Raw genomic sequence first — 22,459 nt, 5'->3', positions numbered from 1 at the left:
AATATATGTGTGTGTGTGTGTGTGTGTGTGTATTTTAAATGTATTTATTTATTTTTTAACTAAAAACAGAGAATCACAACAGTGTGTATTTCTGAGCTTTGGGAAATATGGTTTCAATGTCATAGATCTCATGAAAATATATGTGTGTGTGTGTGTGTGTGTGTGTATTTTAAATGTATTTATTTATTTTTTAGGAAATTTACTTATTTTTAATTGAAACATTAATAGTACATATTTATGGGGTATAGAATTATGTTTCAACACATGTATATAGTGTGTAATGATCAAATCACAAAAACTTGTTTCTTTGTGATAAGAACGTTTGAGCTCTTCTCTTCTAGCCATTTGAGGACAGACAATAAATTGTTAATTATAGGAGCCTAGCACTACTGTACACCACTAGAACTTACGTGTGTGTGTGTATATATATATATGTATATAATGTACAGAATAAAGTGTACTCATACTACTATGCAAAGGTACCCAGGAATAACAGTATGTGGGTTTGCTATTTTCTTTGGAGGAAGAATTTATCATGAGTTTTGAACATATGCAAGTTTCGTGTTTGCTGTTGAGAAAGACTGATAGTACTGGGGTTTTGAAATAGGAGTCACTTTTAAGAGTGTTCCTAGTGTCAAAAGCTTGAGAAGACCTGGATGGTTGATAAACTCATTTAATCAAAATTATATATTATATTAATGTTTGTAAATAAGGGAGAAATATTAAAAAATATACATTGTCGAAACTTAAATAGATGAAAAGTCAGTGTACAATTTATACATGTATAATGAAAGCTAATACCTAAAACAATCATGTTAAAATCAAAGAAAAAATGGAACTGGATTTTCTGAAGCTTCTCATTATTTGGACCGAGGTTTTCTGTAACTGCAGAAATTGATTTTTTTTTAATCACAGCACAGATTCCATCTCTATCTCAACATTTTTTGAGACCATCACTATCTCAAACATTTTTTCACACTTGACACCTTATATTACACATATTAAAAGATAAATAGCATATCTACCTCAGAATATCTGAGGCTTAAGAAGCATATAATATAATGTTTTCCTTCTTAGTGTAACAGTTAGGTTAATATGCACAAATTCTTATGATCTCCCAATGCTCCAATTGCCTCTGAAAACAAATGGCACTGATTAAGGAAGATTTAATGCAATACAGAAAGCTTTCATGAAATAGACATGAGAATTAATGGAATTAATGAATAAGATGGCATGAGAGATCTTTTCCAGTGATTTTTTTCCCAGTATCAATTATGAGTAAAGAAAGAAAAAAAAAAGAGTGCTGGATTTGGCCAATAAAACATCCTATTATGTGGCAGGAAAAACTTAGTATTCTCAAAAGACTGGAATTTTAATTTACTAAAGGATAAACATTTGAATTAAAGGATCTTTATTAAGGCCATCAGGATTCAAAATAATATAGACCTTAAACTAGGTAGTAGGTCAACAAAGCAACTATTTGTCTTCCTGTCCTTTATACTTACAATTATGCTTGGTTTATATAAAGAAAGAAAAACTTTCACAGGGCCTTATGGATTTGAGAAAATTGTTGTTTTCATCTTTAATTTCTGCAGCTTATTGCCTACATACATGTCTTAATTAGCTGTGTGTCTAATTTTTTCCATCACTCTCAGTATACTTATGTACGTCTATCATCTACCAAGGTCGTACTTGTATATGTTTATACTTGTTTAATTTACATAACTATTTTCCTGAGCTACTGTGTATTTTATTGGTTAGAGATTGCAGTCAATCAAATGCCCCCTTCCCCCAAATTCATTGAAGCTTAATTCCCATTGTAATTGTTGAGGGTGGGGAATCTTATTATGGTAATTGAAAGGTGGGGACTTGAAGAGGTGATTAGATGGGCATGGTTCTGAGGGCTTTTGAAAGGAGAGTGCATAAGGACCTCTCTCTCTCTGCTCTGCCATTCTCACCATGTGACACCCTGCATTGCTGCAGAGTCACCTCACCAGATGTGCTCCCTGGACTTTGGACTTCCCAGCCTCCAACACTATAAGCAATAAATTTTGTTTTCTTACAAATTACCCAGTTCCAAGTATTTTTTTTATAAGAAACAGAAATGAATTACTATAGGGATTTTTGATTTCTTTTGATTTTTTACTAATATTCAAGCACTTACCCTACATGCAGCAATCTTTTTAAGGGATTTATATGTATCATCTCATTTAATCTCCACAATGATATTAGAAGGACATTACTATTGCTAGAGGCATTATAAAGACGAAGCAACTGAGGATCAGAAAGTATAAGAACTAGACTGCAAACTTAGGCAGTTAGGATTCAAACTATGTTAAGTTATACCGTCTCTCAAGACACAAGTACACATGACACAGTCTTACCCTTCAAAAGTGAATTAATTATTTTGTGGCTGTGTGGAGAGAAAGGAAAGAAGGAAGAATTTTGGTTAATGAATTTATTATCAAATTTTTTTCATTCATACTTATTTTGTACCAAATATCCTATATCTGCTTGATTTTTATTTATTTATTTATTTAGGTATGTATAAGTCTTTCTCCTGTCTTTAATTCTCAATTAGTCAAACTACATATTATCAATTCTGTTAATGTTTCCACTCATACCATCTTTTCTTTTGAAACTTCCTTTGAACTTTTCCTTCTACTTAGAGATTTATATCTGTAAATGTAGATCATTGTTATACAACTGACTGTTCTGGACATATATTCACTCACTCACAGGTGCACTGACTTTGCTTTATATATTTTCCTATCATTTTCTCACATATTCAGTGATAGTCCTAACAAATTAAGAAATAATTTTGCTCACTTATGGACAATTGAGTAATAGAATATATCTCCAAGTTGTGAAAAAGTCAGTGCTAACAGATGACCTCTGTTATCCTCTCTGTGATGGCACTCAGCCTTTTCAATGGGGTGGGTGGCGTGGAGGAGGGTGATTAAAGCAGAGACAGCACTGGATGCAACCGAGAGTCATAGCTATGTCGGGAAACTCTGTCAGATTGAGTCATTGCTACCAGGCTCTGAAAGAGAACCATGTGGGTCATTTTGCATTTTCTTCAAGGAATTGTGAGAAAGATGAACTAGTTGCATATGGTGGCCGGGAGAGAACTCAGAGCCAAAATAAAAATATGCTCAGCTGTGAGTACCTAAGACCTTAAAGACAGGTATCGGAGCATCTGTCTACTGCTTTTAAAAGAGTAGAGGCTGAACTTCAGTTTTTCATGCATGCAACTCCTACTGCCATGGATAATGAAAGCGACTCTTGCTGCCTGAATACAGCAAAGATAGAAAAATTTGAAGAGAATGGCAGTCTCTTAAGTAGAGAAAATCAGTGAGAAACTGGATTCATGAGATTGTGCTGTGTATGTTAAAGAAAAGAAAGTTATAGAATCCTTTGTATGATACATAGGATATTTTGAAGCCTGTTCTTCCATGATGAACCCACTACTGTCCTACATTCATTAAGAAATATGATTTAGTCTTTTTAGAAATTGAAGTTGTTTAAAGTGAAAGAAAATGAGTAACTATATTTTCATCAAAGATGACTAAAGAATCGTGCCTGATTTCAGCGTATATCCATCTATTTTATTTTCCTAAACAATACTAATTGAAAAAAATCAAAATGCTAACATTCTTTATAGTCATTGGCCCAAAGGTACACACAAATGTCTACTTTTCCTTAATTAAGTAAAAAATACATTGAAGAGAATAAATACCATGAATTGAATTTGCATCTCCCTTTTTGGTCACATCTAATTTTATTCTCTGGAGTTTGTTACTTTTCCTTAATTAAGTAAAAAATACATTGAAGAGAATAAATACCATGAATTGAATTTGCGTCTCCCTTTTTGGTCACATCTAATTTTATTCTCTGGAGTTTGGGGGGGTTGTTTGTTTGTTTGCTTGTTTTGTTTGTTTTTCACAGCTTCAGTATTTCTATCCCAATGCCAAGTGTTTTGTGCTTAAGGAACATTTTGTTTTTATCTTCTAACATATCATCCTTTATGCAGGTCACATCTATACCGTCTGAACACAAGAAATAAACGTCCAGGATTCCCGCAGTGTTATTTTGGGGGAAAGAAATCTCTCTAATGATTCACACTTCAAATTCCTTTTCACTATAGTCACATGCAAAGCCAACTTGTCCCTTCTGTATATTGTCTTTTCTTTTGTAAATTGAAGGTCTCTTTGGAACAACTATTAGCTGCATTGAGAAAGCCATGTATAGTTAATTATACACTTGTCATTCATTTATGCAATGAACATTGAGGCACTTTATCTCAGACACTGTTCTAGATTCTGGTGATTCAAAGATGAGTAAGACAGTTACAGTTATGCCTCAAGGAGCTCATGGTTTATTACAGAAACAGATAAGTAAAAAGATAATTAAAATACAGTAAGTCAGTGTCACCATAAAGGTATCAATTTGATGCTCTTTGATATTATGCATACTTGAAATGAATCTTAAAGACTGAGTAGAAGTTCAGCAGCTATTCAAATTCAGAGCAGGCCTTCCAGGAAGAGAAAACAGGACATGCAAATGTGTGGAAAGATGAAAGAGTATGTTGCTTTGAGGGGAGAAGTGATTGGGTAATGTTGTAGCACCATGTGCGTGCAGGAGGAGGAAGGCGTGGAGGGTGGGGGGTGCGTGGGAGAAATCAGACAGTAGACGAGGGCTAGACTTCAAAGGTCTTATCAACCACAATAAGGAATTTAGCCTTTATCCTTTGTGTGTTGAGGGAACAACTAAGGGATTGTAACCAGGGGAGAATAATGATGACAAGCATGTCTTTGAATGAGCCACATGCATGGATTTTGGGGGGAAGGCAAAGGAAGAGCAAGACTAAAGTCAGTGAGTCCAGTTGTAATACTTTTGCAGTAATCCACAGAAGAGCTGCCAGGACATACACACACACACATGACATGGATGAACTCTAGAGGTGAAGGTCAGAAAAAAATGTTGTAGACTTTATTCTAACCCTAACATAAACCCCTGCATACATATTTAGTGATACAGGGAAGCACCCTAAAACTTGTGACAATTGGTACATTCATAGAATAGCTGCCAGATGTTGTTGGAGAAAAATAGGCAATGGTTTGGGAAAATGGTCATAAAATTACATATGAAAATCATCTTATAAAGAAACACATAGAGTACAATTCTATTTCCATTTGTATTTATACATGAAGAGAACTTGTTGTGAAGGGTACAAAACCGACATTAATCATTACCTCTAAAGAGAGAGACGAGATGGGGCTGTGGGCAAAAGCTTTATTCATATATTCAAAATTTTTGTAAGAACGTGTTCATACATTACGTGTAGACTTAAAAATAAATAATATTTTATATTTGGAGAAGAAAATATAAGGAAAAGACTAAAAGCATATAATGTCAAGAGTAGTTACACTCAGCATTGAGATTTGTGTTGATATTATTTGTATTGTCTTGATTACACAAAGAAATAATCATAAATTATGAGGCTTAGACTAAAACTCTCATGTGAAAGGATAAAACTATATATCTGGTACATAGCAGTCACTCACTTGGAATCAACTCAACATTTGCACCGGATTACCTGCAAAAGACAGTGTAGAAGATCATTGTGTCCTGGAAAGTCTGTGCCCATTAGCTTAAGGCTACTACAGGGAAAATGGTATTGATTTACCATAAGAAGAAAGAAGGAAGGCCATCGCAAATTGTAAAGATACCAAAAACAGTTAGGACTGCTAACTCATTGCTTATCTAAGAACACCTGTGGTCTAAACTCACCTTGTCCCAGTGGAATGGGAGATTTCAAACTAACAGAGTCCCAGCTACTTAATTTGAGAATAATTTACCTTATTCCCTCAGCTTGTTCCTTGTTTACCAAACAAGCCAATTTCTGGTCATAATTTGGCTTTCTGCATGAAATTCTCTCTGAGGAGACCATGACACTGGGCCCTCACAATGCTCCTGTTTTGACTGTAAATGGAGACCTGAAAAAAGTCTGTTAGTTTTGCGAGTGTGTGTCTGTCTCTGAGAGGCTGAAGACCTCCAAGAAAGGCATCAAATTGAAGCTTCAGATCAGATCTGGAAGGGGGTGTATTCACCCAGGTAGCATTTTTCAGGACTCCCTTTGGTGATCTGTTGCCTTACTTTGCCCAGGTGAAACCCATCTCCTCATGGGCTGGCTGTGGCCTTAAACGTGAATTGGCACTTTAAAAAAAATGCTGAAATTGTGCATTACCAGTGACTTTTAGCCAGCCTCTCAGAGTTTGAAAATATAAGCTTGTGTATGATGTCAGCATTAGAAGGTTATTTTTACTACTGTTAACTAGAAATTTTATTAATCATTGAAACTAATAAAACGTGACGGGTTAAACTGCAAACTTTGCTCTGGCTCAAAAGAGCTACTGAAGTATCTGAGAAAGTCATTGCCCAGAGGATATGAATACAGTGTGCAAGATCAATAGGAAATGAGCGGACATCAGACAGGGAGATACATTAGGCAACTATTGTGATTTGTTCACTAGTTTTTTAAATTCTAACACAATATTCTTCAAAATGTTCTCACTGGAGAGTCTGCAAAGAGTAATCTGAGATGCTACTTGAAAACACTTGTTCCTGGGCCTAGTAAAGAGGCCTTTTTCACAAAAGATCAGATGATTTGTTATAAGTACAACCATTGGAAGGCCATCAATCTAGGCTAATGCAAATATTACATAAGAAATGTTTCTAGGAAGTAACGTAGTTTCCTTGAAGAATGCCATATTCGAAATAAAACAATTGGGATTTTGAACTGGGGATACCACTATAATACAAGCCCCCCAAAGGCAAAGATTTTTGTCTGTTTTGTCTGATGATATATCTGCAGTGCTAAGAAAATGTCTGATATATAGTATATGCTCAGCAAACATTCATTCAGCATAATGATTAAGAGCTTGGGTTTTAAATCTAGCAGCTGAATTACAGCTTATCTTCTGTAAGCCTAGGTATGCGAAATAGAGATATTATGCCTAGATCACAGATTTAATATAAAAACCAAACTAAATAACAGCTAGAACTCATTTAGCAGAGTGCCTAGCACAGAGCAAGTTTTCAATCAGTGAGACTTATTACTCGTATTGCTATTAATAATAATGTTTAGCACATTAGCATTATTAGATATTAATGAAGAGACATGCTATATTGATACTCTAAAAAGGCATTTTTGTTTAGAGATTAATGCTTGTAATAATAAAATAAGCCCATTTTTGTTGTGGATCTTGCATTAACAGAGAATCATATGAATTTGAGTAGGCATAGTGAAATAAAAACCAAGCATGCAAGTAGTAGAAAATTTTACCTATTTGTAATTTGGAGTCTTTCTTTCCTGCTTTTCTTTCTTTCCTTCCTTCCTTTGTTCTTTTGACATTTGGTTCAGAGAGCTTGCGTCTTCATTGATTTATTGGAAGGGCTGAATTCAAAGAAGGGAGAAAATGATGAAAAGGGAAACATTCAACAAGTTGGTCTTCTGGGTTCTGTTACTCTGTTGAATAGCTTATTTTTTTTTTTTTTTTTTTTTTAAATTTCAGGTTGTATTTAAAGGGTCATACTGGGACAGCAGGAAAACAGAGCAGCCTGATCTTACACGGTGCTGATTTCAGCACTAAAGATGCTGATAATGACAACTGTATGTGCAAATGTGCCCTCATGCTAACAGGAGGTAAGTCCTATGGGGCCATTCTCTAAGCTATGTTTCACTGGCTTGAGACTTGAGGTTTCTTATCTGTGAGAAAGGGGTACGATCTTCTGTTCAGGAAACTTAACAGCAAGTCCCTAGAGATCATTTTGTTCTGCCCATTAATTTACCCTGCATTCTTGTGCAAGACATTGCTAACATATTTAGAGGTTTGTCTCCTCCTCCAACACCTATAGTGGGAATGTGCTAATTTTGTTCTGAATAAATTCTTTAGCCTCTTGAAGTCCCAGTTATTCTACCTTCTAAATAATCACCATGATACCCCTAGTGGAATGAGCAACAATTTGAGAATTTAGCATATAGAGCAATTACTTCTTACAAAACGCTTTGCAACAGTGTAGTAAAGTTCATTGATCACTTTGTTGAAACGGAATAAGAAAAATAATGAGGTGTAGTTAAACCCAAGGTTATCCAACTCAGATCAGCTATACCAGGGTTTTGCATTATGTAAGTATGATATTGACCTTTGCAAGACAGTTTAGCTAGTATAGGAGATGCCATTAAATAATATTGCATCATAAAGTAAGAGAGTTAATTCATTTTGCAACTTTTCAATATTTTTCCAGCCTTGTGACTGTGCTGAAGGAAAATTCTGAATTTGGTGCTAGCATATCTGTAACACTTCTGCAGCACTTACTAAAGAAAGAGCAGACCCTTGGCCTTAGGCTCAGAGCCTTGATTAGGCAATGGCACCTACCTAGAATTAAACAATGTTATTTTGTTTGTTTTAATTTTATTGAGTTTAATGTCTACTTTCTATTATAACAAGTAGTACTGGTTTCCTCTCTAAAGGAATGATGTAAACTTTGCATTTTAAAATGTATTCACAATATTTTATACTTAATAAATCATTGATTTAAAGAAAAATATTAGTTAACTATTACTAAAAGTTATAAATGGATATGGCAAAATCTGTGAAGTTGAAATATGACTAACTGAAGTTCTGGAAACACTAAGCTAAAGCTCAATGGTGAATGATGTAGCTCTAGAATGTTATAGGCTCTGGCGAGGAAGGAGTTGTCACTAAGCAAAATTGTGAAGGAAACCTCCTTTCTGTGTCCCTCTTCTCACAGTTTTAGTGTTGTTTCCCTCTCTTAGTGTAGTAGCAATCACTCCCACCTTCAGCTGTTCTGATACTCTTTCTGTGTTACTCTATAGCAAAACATATTTTCACGCTAGTAAGGAAAAAATTGTTCAAATTTTAAAATTTCCTTCCCAAAACACAGTATGACTGCCGCTATTATGACATATCACTATATGTTGCTGCACATGTTTGTACTATCTTATTTGATCTCCAGACCAACTCTGTGAGGTGGGGAGGGAGAGAAACTCTAATCTCTACTTTGAACATAAGGAAAATAAAAGTCGGTTATTGTTCTCCAATTTATTCTTAACATCTAGTGCAGTAGATTGTGACACATAAAAACTCAATAAAAAATACAGTACATGAATAAATGAATAACTATCCTGTAACCCTTGTAATCACTTTCAAATTTTAAAGCCAATGAAATAAATCATTAGTTTGACATTTTTCTCATCGATTAACAGAGCACACAAAAGCAAGGAGAGAAGGTTTTGGAGAAATATTTTCATCTTTCTTCCCATCCCCCACCCCTTTATCTCTACCACCACCATATCACAGCCAACTGAGTCCCATCCTCTCCTCCTATATTGACATTTTTTCAGTGTGAGAGCAGCTCCACTATTATCAAAGACAACCTGTTATAATTCTGCCTCTATCATATCCTCCTTAAGCCTTGAACATGTCATTTTGGCATCACATTCAACCTCATCAAATATTTTAAAGTCTTCTATATGTATTTTATGACCCCTTCCCCCCAAAAAAATAGTTGCTACAAATTTACAATATTTTAAATAATGGTACCCATAGGTTCGATCTTGAATATTTTCCTGAAAGAAAAAAACTTTTTTCATTACCTCCCTAATTCCATAAATAAAATTGTCCGCAACTTTATACAAAGACAAAATGACTTTGATTTTTCAGTGTCCTGCCCATTTTTATATTGAACTATACTTCATTTTCTCTATTACTATTTTAACAGATAATTTTTCTTTTTTTAAGATAATTTATTATACTTACATGTGGGGTACAACATTGATTTTCAATAATTATGTATAATGTGTGATGGTTAGATCAAGATAGTTAGCTTATTCATCATTACAATATGCAATCGTTGTGTCCTTTAACCGATTTCTCATCGGCCCCCCTCCCTTTCCCCCTCCCCTCCCCCTTTGATAATTTTCTACCAAATAAATATAATACACAAAATACCAATAGTAAAATCTTTCAAATGGATTATTAGAAGAGTGTTCCAACATGTTCATCTTCCTGTAATGAAAATATGGATTGAACCAAAGAGGAAAATGCATCTCTTGGTTGTTGAAGAGAAAACTTCATTACTTAGATTTATGATTCAATTTTTGTTTCAAATGATTGAAATTTGTCATGTTCTTTCATCCATAATCGTTCTTGGACTCACCAATAAACACATATGTTGGGGAGAGAACATTTCCACTTATTGCTAGGGCTGAAATAGTCTAAGCACATATGTTTTTGTAATAAACACCATTACCCTATCAAATATCCTTTTGAAAGAATCCAGGTCTTGCAAAACTATTCACTCTGCAAAGCTAAAATGTGGCATTTAGATACCTAAGAACTGGAGAACATATGGAAGAATGTCAGTGACAGTCCAGTTAACTGGAGTATTGCCTGGAACTCGTGTCCTACTGAGCTAATCCCCACCACCATTATTTACTCTCCATCAAATTTTCCCTTAGAACCATTTTCTTCATCTAGAGATACCTAAGAACTGGAGAACATATGGAAGAATGTCAGTGACAGTCCAGTTAACTGGAGTACTGCCTGGAACTCGTGTCCTACTGAGCTAATCCCCACCACCATTATTTACTCTCCATCAAATTTTCCCTTAGAACCATTTTCTTCATCTAATGATTTTTCCTTTTCTTCCTTTCGTTTTTTAAATTTGTATTTGAGCTTGTTGCCTATTTAAAAATAGTTTCTTTTAAGCTATGAGACTTCATACTCTTTGGACTAATAACTCATAGTTCTTTGTCATCATCAGTTAAAACTTTGTTTTATCTTGTTTATTTATATATTTTTCCTCTGTTTCTTCTAAAATAAACTATAGGTAAAGTAAGATTTATTGCCCACTAACTGTCCTAGATAGTTGTCTTCAAGTACCTGGAGGGATTTTAGTTGGAGAATGTGGTATCATTGTCAAAGACTGAATAACAGGAGATAGGCTTAATTGAAAGCAGATTGTATCTCAGCTCGACAGAAAGTAGAACGTTTTGATCTTTGTTCCTTCTTTCCTAACAGTCTAACTTAACTTCCTTCTATCAACTTAACAATGAGTACCTATTAAGGGGGTCAGCTTCTATTAGAGAAATGAGCAAAACAGAATAGAGCTCACATCAGTTGAAGAAGACTGTCGACAGAAAAGTAAACAATAAATAACACAATTTGAACCATAAAAAGCTCTACAAACAAAATATAATATGTGACCAATTTATTAGGAAGGGGAAAGTGATATTAGATGGAGTTTCCAGGGATCAAAGACTGGAATGAGTTGACAGTAAGGATTGTGCATTTCTACTTATAAACATCTTCAAGAAGAGAATAAAAAGCTATTTATCTCATAGAGTTTGGTTATGCACTTTTCTGGACTTGTCAGTCTAGTAAAAATAGTTTCTCAATTTTTCTTCTGGTTTTGTGATTCTGTTATCCCATGTACTCATCACACCTGTTAGTAGAGAAAAACAAGTGATATTATTTTTTCTTTTATTTTGAATTGATAAAATTAATTAATTAATTTTTTATTTTTTAAAAAATTTTTAATCGAGGGCCGGCCCAGTGGCACACTGGAGAGTGCACCGCTTGGGAGTGCGGCGGCGCTCCCACCGAGGGTTCGGATCCCATGTGGAGACCGGTTCCCGCTCACTGGCTGAGCGCGGTGCGGGTGCAACACCGAGGGTTGCGATCCCATTGCCGGTCAGTAAAAAAGACAAAAAGGAAAAAAAAAAAATTTAATTGAAACATAATTGATTACACATACTTGTGGGGTACAGAGTTTACTATCAGTATTTGTGTACAATATGTGATAATCAAATCAGTATAGTTAGCATATTCATCACTACCAAGGAAGTGATATTATTTTTCATTGCATAGGTGGTAATTCATAGTACATTGCTGAGCTGAAAGGAGACATACTGAGCTGAGAAAGCATCATACAATTGCATCAATAGAAATAGATACTACAACACTTTACACCCCCTTTCCCGGAGGTATGCGTCCTTATTCTTACCCTACCAGAAAGCCATCCAATTTTAACACTGAATAATTTTTATGTCTCATTACATATTTCTTATTGGATCAGAGCCTTTATTTCAAAGTCAAAATTTCCACACACATTTTCTATGAAAAAGACCCCTTAATTAACCATTTAATAGAGATGATTTGTCAGTATAGATTTATAAGCCAAAATATCTGTACTGTGTAGTTGCCCTTGACTTCAGGAAAATTTGTAAGTTTTCTCCTTAGGTTTCCTTCTTTACATAGGATATTACTGAAAATCTGTATATATCTGTAGTGGGAAGGATACATTTAAGAGATAATTATAGAAATATTTTCTTAGAGCTCCTGTGGTGCCCTCCTGAGCCCAAAGAAAGGAATAAGTTTCATTAAAAACTTAACAGTTTGATCTACTATTTAGCATAAAGAAAATAAAAATGTAATCTCATTCAATACATGTTTTTGTTTGTTTAGATTTATTGTACATAAAAATAAATATGCAAAAAAACCTCTGACTTCAAAATTAATAAAATGAAAAACTTACCAGAGTGTCACATTCATAGTGAACTTATATTCATCTAAAAGATGGTCTTTGGTACTAAATTAGGGTTATTCAAAATAAGTATTTTTTAAAATCTATCAAGCTACAATTATTAAAATTATAATCATTTAATTATTAAAGAATTAAAGAAGTAATTATTTCTAAAAGTCTGTTGTAAACTACAGTTTTTAAAGGTTGCCAACAACTAAAAACAAGCAAGTGTGGTATTGTTTTACAGTCCTTTCCTTACTTTTCTTTCAATGCAATTTCCATATTTAGTACATAATATAAAAGCTATGCAAAAATGTGACCTAACCTTCTGCAGAAAAAATCTGTTGCGGTAGAAACTCTGATCTCTTTTCCCACGCATAAACCATGTCAGCTGACAGACAAGACTTTCTAAAGCTAACAAAGGATATTTCTCAGCTCAGTCCTACAAGAGGGGATAAAGCTATACACATAAATTTTTTTAGTACACCCTAGAACTTACCAGATGCTAACAACAGAGAGTTGAAAAATGCTTGTATTGCCTGCTATATAATCCTGGAGAAGGCAAGCAAATGAAAAACAAAAAACTAGCAGCTTCTTCAACTGCTGAGTGATGTTGAAGTGACAAGATTTGGGGGAAATATAATCATCTCAGCATTTTTAACAATTCAGGGAGGATGTGCAAAGCATCATCAGATAACAGGCATTCCCTAGATTTTAAGGTAAAAACGATGAGAGAAAAGATTCACATGAGTAATTTAAGGTGGACTATAGAAAGCTACATTGCATTACTTTTATTTAGACCCAGTTACTGTATTTAGTGAATAATATGTTAACCTATGCCACAAAAATGTGCATTGCTTGAATGCCGGGACTTCGTGCTGTCCACCACTGTATCCGCAGTGCCTGGAATAGTGTGTGACACATAAAATGCATTCAATAAATATTGGTTAAATGAATAAATATGTTATTAGAGGCTCTAACAGCTTGAATGCCGGGACTTCGTGCTGTCCACCACTGTATCCGCAGTGCCTGGAATAGTGTGTGGCACATAAAATGCATTCAATAAATATTGGTTAAATGAATAAATATGTTATTAGAGGCTTTAACGCATTCAATAAATATTGGTTAAATGAATAAATATGTTATTAGAGGCTCTAACAGGACATTGCAAAATCACAAATGACCCTGGTGAGAAGATGTAAAAATAAATCAATGTGAGTATAAATGTGGATTTTTCATGGGAACTTAGATTTAAAACATGTAAGTACATATATGTATTTACAGTTGACTGTGTGCACAAAAGTGGGACAAAGGGATGAATATCAAGGATTGGGACTATTACAAATAACGAAACACCAGAAGGCTAAACTCCAGAGTTATAAAAGTTAGGTTTCTGTTTTTCAAATAAATTTGAACTTCTTAAGTTCAAAGTTTAGGATTATATTCATATTTTCTGGAGGAAAATTTTATTTATTAGAAAAAGAGCAAAGAATATTAGAAAATGTCTTTAATAAGCTTGTAAAAAGGTGAATCAGAACTGATAAGCCTATATAGCACAAGGCTACAAGCAAAGGCTCATAATTGACAGTTGATAAGAAACCACTAAACAATTTTGTTTATATTGTACTCTAATAATAATATAGTGAATATTTATTGAACTTTTACTGAAACAGGCATTTTGCATTACCCTAAATGATTTATATTTAATATCTTATATAAAGCTTTCAAAAACCCTTTGAAATAGAAACCACAATATTTTGGCAAGAATTGAGATACAGAAAAATAAGATAATTTGCCAAAGTTCACAGAGTTAGTGTTAGAAGCAAGATTTAAACACAGGTACTCAACCTTCAAAGGCCATTGCCTTATCTGTTCTTTTTATTGCCTCTGTTAAAAGGAATGGCATTCAAAGAGAATGATCAAGTTCTGTTTTACTGCTTGCAGCATATTTTCATGAGCATTTCCTCACTTAAACATGGTTAAAAAGTGAAAGGATATCCAAGGGATAGGAGAGACAGTAAGAGAATCCCTAGAAGTTTTAAATGAATTCAATGTTACTGGCCAGGATAAACAACTTTTCATCTTTGGAAAAAAAAGAAGAAAAAGAGAGGGTTGGGGGAAAAAGCCAAGTCCTTGGCCTGAAGGGGATATAGTACAAGATGACAGAAGGAATGCAAACTTCTAGAAAGGTCTTTTTCCTCCTGCACACAAGTCCTATACAGCTGTTTCTTGAGGCTAGCTCTGGGTAGAGCCAACTTTGTATATATAAGCTCATTAAGTAATTTTTTTCATTATGATCCCACTGATAACAATGGCACCAATCAGTTTAGCTCAGCCTCATTTTTAGTTAGTGATGAAAAAATAAAATCTTAGTGTCTGTGCAAGCTCTTTTGCATATTGCAGATTAGAATGCAGGCATTGAAAATGAATGAAAGAAATCCACAAAAACAGACAGATCTTTTCATGTTGCTATACTTTTTACCTTAGAAAAGAAATGTTGAAAGACATTTTGTTTAGGATCGGAAGAATTTGAGAGAGAGGCTTCCTGACTTTCAAATAAATTTGAACTTCCTGAGTACAAAGTTTAGATCAAATTCTTATTTTCTGGGCAAGGTTTCATTTATTAATGATAAAATGTGAATTTTCTGCTTCAAAGATAAAAGACTCCAATGATTTTTAAAGGCCTGAGATAGTTATTACAAAACTAAATTTTAATGAGTTAAGTGTAAATGAATTAGAAACATGCATCTCAGATTTCTTATTAAAATATACATGAGGTTACAGGTTATGAAGAAAAATGCTTGGCAAAGTACATCTCAGCAGCTGCCAACCTTAAAACATTTGAGACATTTTATCAGTTGTCCCAACAGCGGATGGAAGCTTCTTTCCTCCATCCTCTGCTCGCATCACTGAGTTCTTTTAGGCTTAAAGCGCCTTCCCTAGATTAACTTCTTTAGCGTATTACTTATTTGTTATTCCCAGGCACACACAGAATAAAGCATAAAGTTAATATTTCCCCAGGATTGCAGAGGATATGTAATTCAGCTATTTCATATCTTGTCAGAAAGGAACTGTAAATCCAGGCATATTCCTCTACAGGTTCACGCAGAAGTCTTCATCCCATGCAAACTTACATATGCACTGAGTACCTATTAATACATATGATTACCTACGCATACCAAGGGGTATGGATGAGTAACCAGGAGTCTGCTATGCTTTTGCCTGCTTTGTATAAATATGGCTTAAACCACATCTTTTCAAGATTTATGCTTACAAGACCTTGCCGTGCTTAATTTATTTTTCAAAGAGAGGTAAAAAGTAAACAAACTGAAATATTTGGTACAAAGAAATGTCTTTGTTTAGTTTTGTTATGCATGTGTCAGAGAAATCAGAGAATAGTTGTGTTTCATTTTCTGCCATTTTAACTCACATCTTTATTATCATCAATTGCTTTTTGATGCACCGCAATGTGCCTGACCCACTGTCTTAAGATAAAGAGATATTTGGACATTTCATGCTCTTTGATTCTTCATGAAATCAACACAAAACTTTGGGAAAAAACCCATATTGAGTACTTAAATGCCATATTTTTATAATGTAAACATTGTACAGTATGTCATTTACTCATTTGGGTCCAAATTATTTTCCTATTTCTCTAATAAACCCTACCAAAATATAAGAAAATATGTTGGCACTGATGACCTTGTTTTCATTATTAAATCACTATGGTGTCCACAGGATCTAGTCCCTTTCTAGCCCTGAACTCTTCTCCCTATTTCCTAGATAACTTGCACCAAACACTTAGATAAGATTCTATAGGCTCCAATAATCAGTGCATTATCTTATTTGGTGCTTAAAACTGTGCTTTGAAAATGGTTGATCAGACATTATAATTCATGTATTGTGAATGTGACTTGGAAAAGTTCCTTAAACTCTCTGAGCATTGGTATCTTTATTATGGTGCTTTCCACACCATCTAATGCTATTTTGAGGATAAAATGAGAGAATGCATCTAAATATCTTCACACAGTCCCTGACACATACTAACTATTCAATAAATATCAAATATTATTGGTATTTTTGCCTAGGATCTCTTGGTTATTCATTGATGAAGTCAGCATCAAAGTCTAGGTCTTCTAAGTTCTGATCTGAAGACAATTTCTAAGAGTATAATTTAAAACCTCTATGTTCTCCCTCCTGTTTATTTTTCTAGCCCTATATTCTCCAACCCCTTACCCAGTGGCACCCAGCCAAGCCCAGAGGCTGGCAGACACTCTCTCCTGGTCTTCCAGGTAAATACTGTGTTTAAAAGCACTTTGTACCCAGTGGACTCATACCATCCATCAGGACCCAGCTCAGGTGGTACATGAGTGAACCTGTGCCCCTCCTCATGGCAGTTAAGACCTCCTGCCTCCTTAGTTCCAGAAAATTTTCTTCATCTCTTTGTTACTTGGCTGTCATCTCGATACTTCACAGTTTGTCTCTCTCCTACACAAAACTGTGCACGCCTTGAAGTCAGGAATTTTGTTTTACTCAACTCTGTCCCCTCTGTCTGTCCACTGATTAATATTTGCTGAGTTGATGCTATTAGACTCAACTTTCTTCCTTCATCACGTGGCCACATATGCACAGGACAGCCTTGGCAGCTCATATAGAATATGGGTCTAAATAATGTTTGATTAAACATTTAACCTGGCAGATCTGGTTCCCCTGGTTAAATATTGGCTCCTATTCCTGGAGAATGTTTCACTTGTTCACCTGTTGATGGATAAGTAAGTAGGCTGGCTGAAACTATAACTTCTTCTGCAGACGTTGTTCAACTTTCCACCAAGACTGTCTATTTCTGTACCTTCATTTCCTGCAAGTCTCCCTGTGCTCACTGTGCACCAGCTACACAGATGTTCTTTTAGTTCCAAAACCCACCAAGCTCCCCTTCTTTCTCGTGGAGTTTGCATGTGCTCTGCTTAGAAGGGTCTGTCCTGGTCTTCAGAGGCTGCCTCCCTCTCCTCCTCCAGGTCTCATTAAATATCAACTTCTCCCAAGAATATGAAAAGTTAGGTTATTCTCCCTCATAGATCCCTGATAATTTTCTTCATGGCATTTTTTAGTCGTTATTTGTAGATATTTTGTTTATTTGTTTACTATTTTTCTCTGTTTTTCACATTAAAATAAGTTTTATGAGGGCAGGGACCATGTCTGTCTCGTTGAGTATTGTGCAACAACACAATAATTACATATTGAATCAATCAATAAAGAAAAATGAATATAATAAGCACAGATGTTACGTATTGGAGTGTCTCTTCAATACTCTTTTTAGTAAACTAAACAACTGCAGACAACAGAAACTGTACAAGGAGAACCAGTTGTTCAGAGTCAGTCAATCAGTCAATAAGCCTGCAGCCACTCACCAATCATTTAAGCAAACTCTGTTAGGTGTAATACTAAGTAGAAGAGATGGGTCAGCAGATATGTCTTAGGATAATGAAAAAAAGACTGGGTGATTTGGTCCTCAGACCCTCTCAGCTTTAAGCTACTGTCCCTCTTGGTGGCAGTGACCCAGCCATACTGGCCTTCTGTCAATGTCTCCAAAATGCCATTCTCACCACCACAACAAACATTACCCCACTTTACTCATTATAAAAGATACACAAGATCAATGTATCTGATTCTCTCCCAGGCTCTTACTGTTTCTTGTCTCTTTCCTAAGCTCATCCTGTTTCCCAATGAATGTATCCTTTTGTTCTCAACAGATATCTGCCTTTCCACATTCTTCTAGGATTCTTGTGACTTTCTAGAAACCAAATAAACAAAATAAAAACACCCACACATTTTTATCCTAAGTACCCTAATGCAGCTTGGAAGATCATTCTATGAATTGTCATCATTTTCAATAGAGTAAGTGCATTTACTTCAGAGACCATGGTGGATATTTAAAAGACTATGAAAGGCTCACTACTGTGATGGAAGACAGCCTCAAAAGGTCACAGAAGAGGAGGAGGAAAGTGAATGCACAGAAGCCATCAGTTGAATTTCATTTTAGAGTTTCAGTTTAGTTGTTTACAGAGAGCCTTCTGGGTAAACTCCCATTAGAATGCCTTTTGTAATATAAATACCATATTTTTACTAGGTGAAAAATTAAAGGAAGTTAATCTTACAGAAAAAAAAAAAGTGGAATTTTACAGTTCTTTCTTTGTTGCCAAACAAGAACCTTCTTGTTCCTTGTGTTTTGACTGAATTAACATTTATGTTGTTTGCATACAGTTGGTAAAACAACACTGAATATAGTGTCTTTCCAAATTCATTAAGGCATACCTTACTGTACCCCCCAGTATGAACTGGTGATTAAAGCTGCTTGTTATGCCTCTAGCGTGACTTTACAAACACAACCCAGCTGTATTCATCTTCCAAAATTGAAAAATGAGAGCTAGTTTTTCCCCATTTAACTTTTTCTGAAATTTCTGCAAGATGATGCTCATGTTACAGTTAAACATCAGCTGTACAGCTTTCTCTTTCTTTAGCTATTAGTCCCTTAGGTATAACTCTGTAATCAAAGAGAGGTCAACTGTATCCAAATAAAAAATATGCCAGAATGTCTCTGGCATAAATTTCTCCCTAAAGATTTCAATAGTGTTACTTCAGGAGAGGGAAAAAAAAAATACTATGCTTTATCTAAAAAACCTAAGCACTTAATTCATTAAAATAATAAAACTGAGTTATCCGGTTATTCTTGCAGAGAGCTATGCAAGCACACGATTTTCATGTTACTCATCAAGTTGTTTGTTTTTCTTTTTACTAAGTTTAGAAAGAACTTGAACAATCATAGACAAAATATTCCTGTATGGGAACTATATGGCTACTATTGATGAACACGTCTCATTTGCTATAAACTATAGAGAGGGCATATGAATTAAAGTTCAATTTGAGAATCATAGTCATTGTAAGTTTCCAATTAATTTTAAAAGCAGCTTAGAGCCAGTTCTTGACAAAAATGATGAGGTAGATGGAGAATATCTTTATCTTTATGTAAATGTCAGTTGTCTAAGCTTCTGAATTTCTTTACTAATAATTAATTGTTCTATTCCCAACAAAAGGCTTAAAGTGAAATACCTCTAATGGGTATCTGTATTTCACTTGTCCCACATGTAAATCCAAACAAGTTCCCCATCAGTTAATGTCATTAACTTCCAAATGTTCAATTTACTTATAATTGTTTCTTCTCCTTCTCTCTTTCACTATTAACTAATTTTTCAGGTTGGTGGTTTGATGCTTGTGGCCCCTCCAATCTAAACGGAATGTTCTATACTGCGGGACAAAACCATGGAAAGCTGAATGGGATAAAGTGGCACTATTTCAAAGGCCCCAGTTACTCCTTACATTCCACAACTATGATGATTCGACCTTTGGACTTTTGAAAGCACAATGTCAGAAGCAATTATAAAAGCAACAAAGAAATCTGGAGAAGCTACCAGATGAGAAATTGCTTGAAAACTTCTGAAGCAAACAATATTGTCTCCCTTCCAGCAAAAGTGGTGGTCATGTGAAGTCACCCAGGCTCTTGACTGTGGATTTGGAGCCTCTTGAGTTCACAAAAGTCTCTACTTGGGATCACCATGTTTATATGGCTTGACTATAGAGAATGCCACTTATGGTCATGCTTTATAAAGGGAAGAAACTGCTCAGCTCGATGTGCTTCAGACTACTACTGGATCTTATTTTGGAATGATGGTAGCCAGATGATAAATATGATTTACTTCATGTAAAACAAACAAAAGAAAAGGTGAATTTTTTTTAAAAAAAAAGGATATACGAGAAGAATAGAAAGAGGTCTGCCATAAACCTTTGGAAAAGATGTACTACACCAGCGAAATGGTGTTATATCTATGCAAACTTACTAACAATTAAGTTTATACTGTTGCACAATTATGATAAAAGTTAAGGAAAGACAGTGTTGTCCTCTAGGTTGGTTCAATGTTAATGGATTTCAGAATCCAAATTATAATATCATACTTAATAATTGATTTTAGTTAACCCATCTTCAAATGTAAATTCCATTTTTGTAAGCCATAATGGATTGTATTATATGGAGAATAAAAGTGTGATGTAGAAACACGCTTCAATACTCCTTGATTTTTTTATATGGTTTACAGAAAAAAAAAATGGACATAATCAAATAAGGACACATAAGATGAAAAATTACCCCCCATGCTACAGTTTTCACTAACTTTAAAAACTGACTGGCTAGTATATACATATCTTTATAACCTGAGTACAACTTAAAGAATGTGAAGTATATCATCAAGTTCTTAAAATAATATACATGCACTTAATATTTTCTTTGATATTATACAGGAAAGCAGTATTTGGAATATATTAAGTTGGAGTATATTAGTTGAAAACCTAGTAAACTGGAGCAGTTCATTTCATGGTATCTTCTTGCACATGTAACTTCATTATTTTTAAAATGTTTTAAGATCTTCAATTCTTCATCCTATTATTTCATGCTAATTTAATTTCTGCTAACTAGCTGAAACATGCTTACCAGATTCACCCTGTTTCAGTTTCTAGAAAAGATACACTTTGAAGTCTATAAAAAATAAAAGAATTATAAATATCATTGTACATAGAATGTTTATATTCGTGTTAAACCAAATAGCTGTTTCATCTGGAATATGCAACATTTTTCTTAATTGTTGCAAATAAACACAAGCATTCAAATAAATCTACTTATATTACTTAATGAAATACATTACTCTTTATAATTTCCTTCTTCAGGCTCTATTTCCTTAGGCAACTTATAATTTTATTAAATTAATATTAGTGGAGACAAGTGGCAAAACTCCCTACATCATATGTAAGGGAAACACAAAAAAGAAAATTAATCATAGTCAAATGACTACAAAAATCCTGACTGCTAGCTGCAATAAATCTCTTAATGAAAATATTCCTATGGGATAATCTATTTTAAGTGAATTTTTGGATACAGATTTTTGTGGCAACTTGAAGTTACTACAGTATTTTATCAAGAAATGCTTTTTTCCTCTAAGTGTTCAAGGTTATAATAGTGAACAGTTTTTTGTTTTTGGGGTTTTTTTTAATCAAAACATATTACTATGAGATGAGAGAATGAAAATAGATATTGGGTCTCCTTTCTTAAAAAAGAAAAAGGTTTTTTTTTCGAGGTCAAAATACCAATTTTAGAATTAGTGACTTGAGGGCCGGCCCGGTGGCGCACTGGAGAGTGTGCCGCTTGGGAGCATGGCGGCGCTCCCACTGAGGGCTCGGATCCCATGTGGAGACCGGTTCCCGCTCACTGGCTGAGCGTGGTGCAGGCGCAACACCGAGGGTTGCGATCCCGTTACCAGTCAGTAAAAAAGACAAAAAGGAAAAAAAAAAAAAGAATTAGTGACTTGATTCATTATGCCTTAATGGCTTTTCTCCATTCGAGAGAATAAAGCTATTCACAATTTTTTTAAAAATATTTTTTCATGTTTACCATCAGGTCTTCTTTATGTTTATGTGTCTGTATACAATACCTTTTGCCTTACAAGTGATATGTGCAGGTGTCACATCATTTTGCTGTGCTTGGTGGCTTCTTCATTGTACTGTTAAGCCTCTCCCTGTAGAAACCTCTCAATTTCTTTCATTTAACTGAAAAAAAAAATGAGAGTTTTGTTCTGTTGTGTGCCTACAGATTTTTTTTTTTACCAGTCTTTGGATAAGGAATACTATTTTCCAAAATATATTACAAAATAAAATGAAATAATTTTTTTAAAAAGCATGATATTTACTGTTTTGTTATCTGGATTTGAAAAATGAAATATTGTTTCTAATTATTTATAATAAAATG

The 22,459-nt window shown here is 34.5% G+C and overlaps 1 protein-coding gene across 3 annotated transcripts in view; it reads left to right on the top strand.

Annotated features, from left to right (window-relative positions):
• The window catches only part of ANGPT1 (angiopoietin 1), a 253,373-nt gene extending 232,652 nt beyond the window's left edge, over positions 1-20,721 (top strand). For all 3 annotated transcript variants that reach the window (XM_008569695.1, XM_008569687.1, XM_008569713.1), the window contains exons 8-9: positions 7,578-7,708; positions 19,864-20,721. In XM_008569695.1, the coding sequence (XP_008567917.1) occupies positions 7,578-7,708; positions 19,864-20,024 (292 nt within the window). In that variant the 3' untranslated portion in view covers positions 20,025-20,721. The remainder of the gene's footprint in view (positions 1-7,577; positions 7,709-19,863) is intronic.
• The last annotated feature ends 1,738 nt before the right edge of the window (positions 20,722-22,459 follow it).

Source organism: Galeopterus variegatus, unplaced genomic scaffold, assembly GCF_000696425.1.
Source record: "Galeopterus variegatus unplaced genomic scaffold, G_variegatus-3.0.2 Scaffold28, whole genome shotgun sequence".
In the NCBI taxonomy this organism is placed as follows: domain Eukaryota; kingdom Metazoa; phylum Chordata; class Mammalia; order Dermoptera; family Cynocephalidae; genus Galeopterus; species Galeopterus variegatus.
Note: the sequence above shows the minus strand (reverse complement) of the source record. Positions and strands in the feature narration are given on the sequence as shown.